A 13,343-nucleotide genomic window follows, 5' to 3' on the forward strand; every position below is an offset into this window, starting at 1 on the left:
GAGGGTGAGACGGGGAGGAATAGTAAAGAAAAATAGATAGCAATAATGGTTACGAAAGGGAAATAAGTCTTAAAAACAAAGAATTTACTGAGAAAAATTAAGCTAAAGCACATTTTCTTAAGTGCAGTGGTGGAAGCCCTATTATTACCTAAAATAACTGTTCAAAGAAGAGGAAAACCACACTGTTAGGTAACATTCTTCATGCTTCAAGGATGGACTTTCCAAATCTGGATTTCTGCCAGTCTGAGCCTAAACATAAAGGCTATATATTTCAGGAGTTTTCTAATTAAGCTAAAGTTCTTCAGCTCCCTCTACTGTTCAAAAATGTATTTCAGTCAACGCAGTTCACTCTTTAGTGACCAAAATAAATGAATATACATACATATGTATGTTCATACATACATACATACATACACACATCCCACCCCCACCCCAAATCTGGCACAGTCCAGGCAATCAGAGTTTGAATACACTTGCCTATCATGAGTTCAATGACCTGGACCAAAAACTCCAGAATCATCAATAACAGATTCTATCATCCCTACCACCCAATCAAAATGATTCAAGGTAAAATTGAGGGTTTCTTTGCTAAAGGTTTTAGTAAGGGACAAAGACCTGTACTTATTAGCTGGATTGCAGCAATAGCTGTTTACACAGAAATATGCATGCACAGTCTCCTATATATCAGAAATCAAAACATCACTAAGTTTTTTCTGTTTCTGCCCTGGTCCTTTAACCCCCTAATAGTTTATTATTAAAAGACTCTCCATCTCCTCACATGTCTAAATTCAGTTGCTGTACCTTACTATCTTCAGGATATTCTATATGGAAAGATCTATGAGCAGTTACGGTAGCAAACCAAGTGTCTGTCCAAGAGAAGTATTCCATACTCACCTGCTCCTTAAATTGCTTCTGAGACAAGCAGTCAGTCAGGTCCACACAGCCCAGAAGACAACCTGATGGATAGTCATTGGGAAATTCCACATCTGAATCAAGAACAACAAAAGGATTGAATAAATTCCTTTCTTTGTGACCCTGAAACTCAGGAATCTGTTTTCAATTCTGAACAAATAACTTTTTCCATTATCTTTTTGTAGACATAAGGAAAACAATGAGCTCTTTATTTGGCACAACTGTTTATATTTTAGCAAAAAATCCATTGAATGGATGCCTTAGTCCATTATCCAAATGCTAAGCTAGAAAACTTTTCCTTTAGAAAACTATTGCCCTCATGCCATCAAAGCTCAAGGACGCCCAAGTTCATTCTGAACAAACTGATTACTATACTTAGTTGGATCAGATTGGAATTTGGTAGGGACTGATTTTAGAAAAAAAGAAAGGTAGCTACAGATGACAAAAGAAAAATCATAAAAATGTGGTAAAAACTCTAAGAATGAATGGCAGAACACAAATTTAAAACAAGCCTGTCATATCTGTCAAAATAGAAATTTTTAAGGAAGTACGCACTTTGGATTCCCAGTGATTCCTTAAGCTTGCTTTCTTAAAAACTTTTAAAGGTGGTTCTGTAGTTATCCCTTCATTCTACCTTCAAAACAACCATATGAACCAGATAAGAGGAAGGAAAACATAATGCCTAAAGGTCAGAAGTCCTTTTTAGGATCCAAAGTTGTGGTGCTTGGGGGGATTCCCCAAATATATTCATTAAGTCAATCAACTTTGATCTGTCTAAATCCAACAGCAGGTGTCTATTTGGGTCACTCCCAATAAAAATTCTTATTTATGGTTGTTCTTCCCAATCTAAAGATCCCACGGTTTATAGTAGTCATTTTATCTGCATAGTAAAAAAGATAGAGAGGGGAGTGGTGCTGGGAAAGGCAGGGAGAAGAAAAAAAAAGATAAGATTTTCTAGGAAAAAATTAAGATAAAATTAACAAGTTGTTTCATTTCTGGTGTTAGAAACTGACATTTGCGCTGTTTGAAAAATTAAAGCTTTGAACAGCTGTATATGATTTGCCACTAAACAAACACACACACAAACATTAAAAGTCCCTTTCAGCCAAGAAAACACCACAGGAAGAAGTAAGTGAAAGAAGATGAATGTCAATGACTTCTTTCTACAAAGTAAGACTGAAAGGAGAACATATGGCTGTTACCTTTCCCACGAAGAAGACGATATGTAGCCTGGAGTTCTGAGACTTCTTGAGGGGAGGGTTTTTTGGCTGTGGCTGCTATCCAAAGTCGTCCTCTGTGGGGGGTATACCAGGATCTGCCCTCCACCCTTAAACAAATACAAATTTAGTGAGCAGGATCTACATTCTAGCTTTCTGGAAGATCCCATAATATACAACAAATCCTATAGCAGATTATCCAGTTGAACCAAGAGAATTATAGATGATACCTTAACATGAAGGATATCTTTTGTGAGAAACACTTTTCTCCCACAATACCTTTCACTTGAGGATGAACCCTGTTCTCTAATTTCTTTTGTTGTTGTTGTTGTTGTAGCTGTTTTCTTGTTTTTGGTTTTTTTTTTTTTTTTTTTTGAGACAGAGTCTCACTCTGTTGCCTGGGCTAGAGTGCCGTGGCATCAGCCTAGCTCACAGCAACCTCAAACTCCTGGGCTCAAGCGATTCTCCTGCCTCAGCCTCCCAAGCAGCTGAGACTACAGGCCTGTGCCACCACGCTGGGCTAATTTTTTTTCTATTTTTAGTTGCCCAGCTAATTTCTTTTTATTTTTTCTACCAACCTCCATCCCCATTTTTTTTTTCTTTCTATTTTTAATAGAGATGGGATCTTGCTCTTGCTGAGGCTAGACTCAAACTCCTGACTGCAAGCAATCCTCCCACCTCAGTCTCTCAGAATGCTAGGATCACAGGCATGAGCCACTTCACCCAGCCACTAATTTCTTCTATCATCAAAATAAAGACAACTCATCTCTCTCAACTCCTGACTACTTTTCACCTGATCCCTATAATTTAGACCTGGAGGCCGCCCCAGTCTTGGGACTTCTATGATCTAAATGCTGTATTTTCAAGGATTCCAAATTATCCCACAGATATGGAAATCCTTGCCCCTGAGTGAAAGCTCGCTTTTTCCTAGAAGATTTGTTTTCCAAGCTGACAGAAAAATCCTAACTCACATGTAATTCCCCAAAATGGTACTTTTTAATTATTATTTAATAGAAGCGTAAAAAAGTGCTTACCATCCTTACTCTTTAAATTACAACCATACCCATTTACATTTTCTAATGTAATGGGTATATAGGGTTGTGTTCTCTGTGGATAATTAAACAACTTCTTGGCCAGGCACGATGGCTCATGCCATAATCTTAGCACTTTGGAAGGCCAAGGTGGGAGGATCACTTGATCACAGACCAGCCTGGTCAACAGCAACCTGTCTCTACAAAAAATTTAAAAAAACTAGCCAGGCATGGTGGCCCATGCCTGTAGCCCTAGCAACTCAGGAGGCTGAGGCAGGAGGATCACTTGAGCCCAGGAGTTAGAAACTATAGTGAGCTATGATAATGCCACTGCACTCTAGCTTGGGCAACAGAGCAAGACCCTGTCTCAAAAAAAAAGAAAAAAAAAAAACAACCCAACCTGTTGACTAGTTCTTAAGAAACTTTAAGTGGAATAACAGAATGCATTGAAGGAATTTAATTGCTGTGCTATACTTTCCAAGGGTTGCAAAAAGATGTTTCTCTTTCACTAAACTCCCACAATATTAAAGTACCTTGATAATACATCCCATTCTTACAAGGAAATAGGATTGTGAATTTTTCATATCCTTGGTTTTCCAACACAGATGAACTGGAAGAGCAATCAAGGCATATAGTAGGTGCTCAATATGGGGAATGAACCAATATATGTCTTTCCTCTAGACAAAATAACCTTTAGAGTAGCTGGGAAAAAGTTCCCACAGATGTGGCAGAACCACCCACTTCATTTCTGTGGGACAGTGATTGTGGGCTAGATGATACTCATTCTGTTCTTTTCAGTGAGAAAATCTGAACAGCAGAGATCCAAAATAGGATAGGAGAAATGTAAACATTCTGATTCCCCTAGCAGAAGGCAATTGGTTAGTTTTCTACTTTGAAAAGGAAGACCCCTAAACTGCAGAGAACTGAATAAGAAAACTAGACATCTAAAGGCTTGGTTGGGCCGGGCGCGGTGGCTCACGCCTGTAATCCTAGCACTCTGGGAGGCCGAGGCGGGTGGATTGCTCAAGGTCAGGAGTTCGAGACCAGCCTGAGCGAGACCCCGTCTCTACTAAAAATAGAAAGACATTATATGGACAACTAAAAATCTATATAGAAAAAATTAGCCGGGCATAGTGGCGCATGCCTGTAGTCCCAGCTACTCGGGAGGCTGAGGCAGTAGGATCGCTTAAGCCGAGGAGTCTGAGGTTGCTGTGAGCTAAGCTGACGCCACGGCACTCACTCTAGCCTGGGCAACAAAGTGAGACTCTGTCTCAACAAAAAAAAAAAAAAATAAAAAATAAAGGCTTGGTTGTCCTGGAGCAGAAGCAGGTTCAAGCAGGTTCACATGCACTTGTTTTACTGGCACTACACACATGGACCGTGAAACATTCGGAGCCAAACAAGAAGGCCTAACCTTCAAGAGGGGAGAAAAGGTGTAGTGCACCTTAATAAAGAAGAGAAATGACAGCTAATAGTGAAACCACAAAGTAGAAATGACTGTGCCTAAATGTTGATAATTTTTCTTTCAGGAAAGTAGGGAAATGACTGAAGCCTGCACAGTAGAGTGGAAAGAGCACTTTGAAAACCTGAACACTAGTTCCTCCTCTGCCACTAACTAGCTTTGTAATTCAGAGCAATCTTCTTTACCTTTGCCTGCCTCAGTGTCCTCATTTGACAAAGATTGTAATAATACTGGCCTAATCTACAGTGAAGTGTCGCTTAACAATGGAGATACATCCTGAGAAATGTGTCCTTAAGCAATTTCATTGTTCTGCATCACAGAATGTACTTACACAAACCTACATGGTACAGCCTAGGCTATATAATATAGCCTATTGCTCCTTGGCTACAAACCTGTACAGCATGTTATTGTATGGAATACTGCAGGCAATTATTACACAATGGTATGTATTTGTGTATCTAAACATAGAAAAGGTACAATAAAAATATGGTATTATAATCTTATGGGACCACCATTATATACACAGTCCATCAACTAAAATGATGTTATGTAGCACATGACTATATTTCATAGAGCTACTACTTTGAAAACTAAAATTCTATTTAAATATAAGGTATTTTTACTGTTATGAGTTAGGAAATAGCCAGGAATATAAAATTCTAACCAAAAAAATAAGAAGGAAAAATGAGTATGTTGTAGTGATAAGTGAAACACAAACATAAATATATATCATGATGTCACTATATAATAATTTGCACACAAAAAAGAATAAACACTCCAAAATGGTAATAATATATGTTTCTAGGTGTGGGATTGCAGGTAATACTTTTCTGTACTTTACAATTTTCTATTTGTATGTATAAAAGGAAAGAAAAAACTATTTTTAAAAATTTAATTAAGAAAAAACATAAGATACCATGGAATAGTAAGCTATTACCATCACTAACAGGTACAACTTAGCTCTATAATACTTCTGCTTATCTCTCACTATTTCCCCCACTTTTTGTTAGAAAAAGAATTTGTGGTAAAATAGTTTCTCAACATGGTTAGCCAGATTAATAGATATACAGATAGAAAAATAGAATCATAGTTAAAATGAATAAATGGCATAAAAACTTTAAATTTCAAAAAGGATCAAACCATTAAGGTTTGCTGAGCAGCATATTATTAGTACAAAGACAAAGCCAAGAGAGTTTTTTCAATAGACTTCCTTCCAAAGATGAAGTAACTGGTATTCTATCTCTGTTATGACTTTGATCCTTAGCCTTTTAAAGTTTGGTTTGTTTTTTAAGCTATTTAGTACAATTTTTGTCAATTAAAAAAATTTTAAATAATTTTTTAAAAATCTACTACCAACTCAGTAACATTAATATATTATTCAAAGTTCTATTGATTGCAGAGTGTTATAAATCACTACTAGGTTGGGAAAAACTAATTTCAATCCATAATTCTAAATCAAGTTTATGTCACTCTAAGATCTTCCATTGCCAAGATTCATTTTTGTTCTTACCTTTTAATGCCTCTGACAAGCAGAGAAGCCCAGGGCTGATGTATAGAGAGGCACCAGCCACCATCAAAGCCTTCTTGAAATTCTTGATCCTGGATTCGCAACTGGTGCTGAAACGAACTGAACTCTAGTTGCAATCCTGCTGAATGGAAACCCTTCTTCTGTGAGGCTGTACCTGTGTAGTCGACCCACTGCATAGGAAAAAACAAACATACAGCTTTGTCTGACAAGGGAAGAACCTGATGTGGACAAAATGAGATGAATGCTAATAATGAGGAAATCATACTGTGAACATTTTCTTAGAAAAATTTTTTCCATCTTTGTCTAAAACAAGGCCAAAAAGGGTAGAGATGGTATAAATTTAGTAGAAGTCCCAGGTATCATAATAAGGTCCCATCTTAAAGGATAACTAGAACATTAAAATCTCCATACAATGCTTCCGAATTCCAGCAACAGCACAGCCACCAGACCAGAAGAGCTGTAATTATTCCTACTTTATATTTATTAATGATCCGTATTGGATTTTGGATAATTTTCCAACATAATTCTATCAGCCAAATGAAGGTTCAACATTTTGGTTCACAATTTTTCACGTGCTTAAAGGCAGAGTCACGTGCTGGCACCATAACAAAGCCAAACAGATGCTGTCAGAGGCAGCAGTTCTAACTATTGGATGCATGAAGTAATCTCTTACCCTGAAATAAACAACTTTGTCTCCTGAAAGAGAGGATGGAGGACTATTGAAACAAGGTTCCCATCATGTAAAGAGAATAGAGAATTACAGGGTTCAGGTAATTGTAGGAGACTGAAGAGTCTTGGCAATAGTTCAGTCAGAGAATGACTAAGGTTAATGATTCTTCCAGAGCAAGAAGACTAAGTGCTCCAGAATTAAAAAAAAAAAAAAAAAAAAAAAGACTATTAGGATGGTGAGGTTTGGGTTTAGTTGTCTTAATATTTTAAATTTAATAATTTATATAGCTGAGTGTGGTGGTGTGTGCCTGTAGTCCCAGTTACTCAGGAGGCTGAGGCAGGAAGATCACTTGAGCCAGGAGTTTGAGACCAGCCTGAGCAACATAGTGAGACCACGTCTCTACAAAAAATAAAAAAATTAACTGAGCATGGTGGCACACTTCTGTAATCCTTGCTACTCAGGAGGCTGAGGCAAGAGGATCACTTGAGCCCAGGCATTGGAGGCTGGAGTGAGCTATGATGACACTACTGTATTCTAGCCCAGGCAACAAGAGCAAGACCCTGTCTCGAAATAATACTAACCATAATTTATAGAAAAAAACCTGGTGGAGTGGTAGTCTGGAGACCACAGGCAATCATTTAACTCCTAAAGGTTTCAGTTTTCTCAACTCTAAAAGGATGAGGACAGACTAAATGGATCTCTTTTTTTTTTACTTTTTACTCAAACGGCAAGGATCAGACAGACTAAATGAATTTCTAAGAATCTTTCTGAATAAAATGTTATGATTCTCATCATGTCATATCTTTTAAGAAACACATTTATTGCATACTTAAATATGTGAAAAGCACATGAACTAGGGAGACAAATAAAATGTGAAAAATATATGGTTTTTGCTTTCAAAGAACTTATAATCCTACTGGCAGACAGACAAATATCCAAAACATAAGGCAGAACTGAGTAAATACTAAATAGGAATAGAAGTTCTTACATGGGAACATAGAGGAAGAAGAATTGATCCATTAAGTAATTTCATAAATGTTGGTATTTGAACAATCCTGAAGCCTGAATTCTCCTTTCTATCTCTACTACAGCTCTTGTCTCTAATTATACAGCCATTTTCCTAAATTAATCCCTCATTATCTTTCAATAGTGCTATTACAGAACCTACTAACAGGTCTCCTCATCTACATTTTTAGTCTTTAAATAACTCTCTACTGCCCTACTGGTGCTACAACACTAATTTGGGCTCTCATCATCTCCCCATTGTGCTACTGCAGTAACTTCCTTAGCAATTTCCCTGCTTCTAGTCTTACCCTTCCCTCCAACTCATTCTCTACATGGGTTGTCATGCCAATCTTCTGCTATTCAAGGGCTCTTCTTTGCCTACTTTAGGATAAAACCCAAACTCCTTCGTATGAGACTTAAAGGCTTTGATGATCAGGTGTTGTTTACTATACTGGATTGACTAGTATCCTCCCCAAATTTATGTCCACTTAGAATCTGTGAGTATGACCTTATTTGGAAATACAGTCTTTACAGATATAATCAATTTAAGATCAGGTCATCCTGGATTATGGTGAGCCTTAAATCCAATGACTGATGTCCTCGTAAGAGGAGAGGCCGCATAGACAGAGACACACAGGGAAGAAGACAATGTGAAGATAGAGGCAGAGATTAGAGTAATGCAGCTACAAGCCAAGAAACACCTAGGGCCACCAGAAGCTTAAAGAGGCAAGGAAGCATTCTCCTATAGAGCCTATGCAATGAATTTGGCCCTGCCAACACCTTGATTTTGGACTTTTAGCCTCCAGATACAAAAGGATAAATTTATGTTGTCTTTTCTTTGGAGACATAGTCTCACTGTATCGCCTGGGTTAGAGTGCTGTGGCGTTAGCCTAGCTCACAGCAACCTCAAACTCCTGGGCTCACGTGATCCTCCTGCCTCAGCCTCCCAAGCAGCTGGGACTACAAGCATGTGCCACTACGTCTGGCTGATTTTTTCTGTTTTTAGTAGAGACAGGGTCTCACTCTTGCTCAGGCTGGTCTTGAACTCCTGACCTCAAGCCATCCTCCTGCCTCAGCCTCCCAGGGTAGTAGGATTACAGTCATTAGCCACTGTGCCTGGCCCTCTGCTGTCTTAAGTCACCCAGTTTGTAGTACTTGTTACAGTAGCCCTAAGAAACTAATTCACCTACCAGTCCACCACAACAGTTAATTACTTGTGATTCCCCCAAATCCACAATGCTCTCAAGCTTCAGAGCCTTTGTTTATTTAATGTTGTACCCTCTGCCTGAAATTCTCTTCCTGGATTTGTCTGTTTGGAAATTTCTATTTACCCCTTAAGTCTCCTCTCAAACACTATTTCTTTTGTGACTCCTCTAGCAGATTTATGAACACTCTCCTAAAGTCCTATTATACTTGTAGCATGTATCTGTTACAGAAATTATCTTAAAGAATTGCGTAGAACCTGGTACATATACAATGCTGAATGAATGTTTCCAATTAAGCTGTCTAAAGCATTATCCTGATTGCATAATCTCTTTGTTTAACAACCTTTTATGGCTCACATTTATTTACAAAATAAAAATGTTATCACTTCCTAGATCTAAGTATTTTTTCTTTTTTTTAAGAGATGGGGGGCTCACTATGTTGCCTAGGCTCGCCTCCAACTCCTGGGCTCAAGCAATCCTCCTGCCTCAACCTTCAGAGCTCCTGAGTAGCTGGGTCTATAGGCATGTGCCATTGCACCTGGCTAACATTTAAGTTCTTCAGTGATCTGGTCCTACCTATCTAATTCTACTCTATTTCTCATGATAATCTACTTTATGAGTCCTATCTAGGCAGCCTGTTTTTATTATTACACACACACACACACACACACACACACGTATATGTATATATAACTTAAATGTTTTAGTGTACACATACCTTTGCTCCTATAGTTCATCCTGTTTGGAATTTTTTTCCCCCACCATGTCTAAACAACCATTTTCTTGAATATTTCCTTATAATGAATGCCAGCTTCCCTATAAAATTCTTTTGATTCCCCTCAACTGAAAGTAGTCTCTCCCTCCTCTGGATTTCTGCAGCACTTAAATTTATACTCTATTAGTATTAGAGCTGCTTTCCCCTACTAGTCTGTGAATTCTTTGAGGATAGAATGAGTATCTAATCATTTACTATGGTGCTTGTCCATGATACATGCTCAATGTACTGGACAGTAAAATGAATTATGACAATGAATGAGTGAATTAATAAATTAATTTAAAACACCACTCTATGGGACTACCCATATTTTATAAAAGATAAAGAACATTAACAAAAAGACCATGAGATTATTTTCTAAATTTCTATAGTACTTAACAAAACCCTCTCTTGGGAAATCCTAAGAAGATAATACAGGTCAACTTGCCAGAAGTGCTGCAATAAAAATTGGAAAAAAGTGGGTCAGAGAATAAGGTTGGTGGGTGTGTTGAAAGAGTGGACTGGTATCTAAAGCCTATGAAACAGACACAGTTAAAAGGGAAAATATTTGGGGCAAAACTTCCCTCATTATCAGTCAGAGCAAAGGTCCACTAACCTGGGGAGGGGACTGGTACAGGTTGGGATTTACCAGAACTCCCAACGGATCTTCAGAAGATCTATCCAATTTGGTCAGTGGCTGGTTCAAGGTTCCATTGGCAATGGCCTGTATTGTCTCATCTAGTCTGTGATAATAAACCAAAAGGATGCAATAATTGGTAATGTTCTATGCTCAGAATGTCCTTATTTACACCAACATAAACCCCTTCAATAGTAATAAAATTTGGAATTCAAAGAGGAGTCCATGGATGACCTTCCCTGCTCCCCGCCACAACTTTCTTCTCTTCACACCAAACCCCTAAGGAATATGAGTAAGCAAATGTCCCAGAACACCAAGAAAATAGGGCACACTACAATCGTTCACTTATTTAATAAGATCATTAAATACGCCAAGATTAGAAAAGGTGCCTAGAAATAGCCTGACCCACAAAAGAGTATTCTATGGCAGCTTATCTACTCAATACACCTTATGCAGTCATTCCTCTGTCTACTCCGTAGTCTCTCTCCACTCCTCCATGTTGACTTAAATTCCACCCTTGCTTCAAGGCACAGTAGTTCTAAAGAGGTACCCTACTGGCTCAGCACAAAAGTGCTTGCTCCTTTCTCTAAAGCACCATAGCACCTACTATCTAAACAATAATGGGCTACATCCCATGTTATCGTGTAACTATGGTGGGCATTTGGCTCTAAACCTATAAAACAACGTGATGATTTTCATTTAAAGACTGTGGAATCCTACTGGTTATTAAGAGATCATAGACCCTATAGGAAAACTACCTTATTCTACAGCTGTACAGTACTTGCTGCTGTATTTCATGCCCCCATTGGATGTCTGACAAATGTATGTGGATGGTGATGTAATTTTGAGGTACTCAGGAAGAAAAGCTTCAACTAACAGGCAAGGCTAAACCTGACCTTGAGTTAAACTCAAGATGTATTTGTTAGGAACCTCTTATATGCAAGGCAACTTAAAAGGTGTGGAAGACATCTTTTCTGCCTTCAAAAAGCTTTGAATCTAAGTGGCAGGTTTAAGACAGCTAGACAGATGATGAATCATACACAAGAGGATGTAATAATTACTATGAGATAGGCACAACCCATCGGGTAGTTACTTATCCCATCATCCCAGAGGTTGTACCAACTAGGTTCAAAGGAGAGGTAGATATTTGAAAGGCAAAGACTGGGAGAGAGATTTCCAAATCAAGGAAGCAGAAACAAAGTCATGAAGCTAAAAAAAAAAAAAAAAAAAAGTACATGAATTTGTGGGAAGAGGTGAGTCTAAAATAGGGTGGGGACAGTGGAATCTGAAGGAGGGAAATAGATTTGAGACATAGTGCAATGGTAAGTGTATCCAGAACTCCAGAAACTATAAAAGAAATAACACAAATGGCCAATGAATACATTTTAAAAACACTCAAATTCACTAGTACTACAAACCAAAGCAATGTGAATAAAAATTATAGTGAAATACCATTTTCATATGTCAGAATGGCAAATATTTTTTAGAAATTGTTGACAAGGGGAAGAGGAAACTTATACTGATATCTGGTATATAACTGATAAGTCAAAAAGTATACATAATTTAAATTTTGAGGTACTGCCCAATTTCTCTTCTAAAAGACTGAACCAATTTTTGTTATTTAAGTTAACAGACTATTTCTTTAACTTATTTTATTTTTTTATTAGCCTGACAATGACTGAGAAATAGAAATAGAAGCAGTTTTCGGTTTAGAGAAAAATTGAGTAGAGATTTCTCATATATGTCCAGCTCAGACACACATATAGCCTCCATTATCAATATCCCCCACCAGAGTGGTACATTTGTTACAAATGATGAACATACATTGACACATCATCACTCAAAGACCACAGTTTACATTAGGGTTCACTTTTGGTGTTGTACATTTTATGGTTTTGGATAAATTTATGACATGTATCCACCATTATTATGGTTTCATACAGAGTAGTTACATAGCCTTAAAAATACTCTGTGCTCCCTCTATTTATTTCTCCCTCCCTTCTAAGCCCTGGAAACTACTAAATGGTTGGAATCATAAAGTATGCAGGTGATACCATTTTAATACTCCTATCCACAGTTAAGATAATAGACCCATCTTCCTACACACACACTATGCCTGTGGCACTCAACCCTTAGGCTGTGACCCGGTAGGATTGGGCCTCATATCACCACCTGAGCTACACACACACACACACACACACACACCCCACTCCCCGCCGGCCTTCATGGAAAAATTGACTTCCATGAAACCAGTCCCTAGTGCCAAAAAGGTTGGAGACTGCTGCTATGCAATATTATCCTTTTTGTAATTTTAGCCAAATTTGATGAACCAAAAAATGATACATTACGTTTTAAAATCTGTATTTCCTGATAACCAGTTGAGTATCTTTTCAAATGTTATTGGGTATTTGTTTTTCCCCCCTTGTGAATTGTCTATTCTTAGCCTTTGTCCATTTTTCTGCAGGATTTTTTGGTCTTTTTCTTTGATTGTCAGGAGTTCTTGGGGTCAGGCATGGTGGCTGATGCCTGTAATCCTAGCACTTTGGGAGGCCAAGGTGGGAGGACTGCTTGAAGCCAGGAGTTCAAGACCAGCCTAAGCAAGAGGGAGACCCCATCTCAATGAAAAAATCGAAAAATTAGCCAGGTGTGGCAGCATGCATCTGTAGTCCCAACTACTCAGGAGGCTGAGGCAGGAGAATTGCTTGAGCCCAGGAGTTTGAGGTTGCTGTGAGTTATGATGTTGCCACTGAACTCCAGCCTGGGCAACAGAGCAAGACCTTGTCTCAAAAAAACATTTTTTTTTTTTTGCAAGAGTTCTTTATAAGTATGGATATTGCTCCTTTGTTAGAACCATTTAAAATATTTTCTCTGAGTTTGATATTTAAGATATGTCTATATGGATTTAGGGTTTTATATCTTGCT

General features: G+C 38.0%; 1 protein-coding gene across 2 annotated transcripts in view; it reads right to left on the reverse strand.

The window, feature by feature from the left end:
• TRIP4 (thyroid hormone receptor interactor 4) overlaps window positions 1-13,343 on the reverse strand; it is a 58,394-nt gene that overhangs the window by 22,489 nt on the left and 22,562 nt on the right. For both annotated transcript variants that reach the window (XM_069459043.1, XM_069459050.1), the window contains exons 8-11: window positions 10,401-10,527; window positions 6,133-6,320; window positions 2,115-2,239; window positions 895-986 (exon numbers count right to left, since the gene is read on the reverse strand). In XM_069459043.1, coding sequence (XP_069315144.1) covers window positions 895-986; window positions 2,115-2,239; window positions 6,133-6,320; window positions 10,401-10,527 — 532 coding nt within the window. The remainder of the gene's footprint in view (window positions 1-894; window positions 987-2,114; window positions 2,240-6,132; window positions 6,321-10,400; window positions 10,528-13,343) is intronic.

Source organism: Eulemur rufifrons, chromosome 2, assembly GCF_041146395.1.
Source record: "Eulemur rufifrons isolate Redbay chromosome 2, OSU_ERuf_1, whole genome shotgun sequence".
Lineage (NCBI taxonomy): Eukaryota > Metazoa > Chordata > Mammalia > Primates > Lemuridae > Eulemur > Eulemur rufifrons.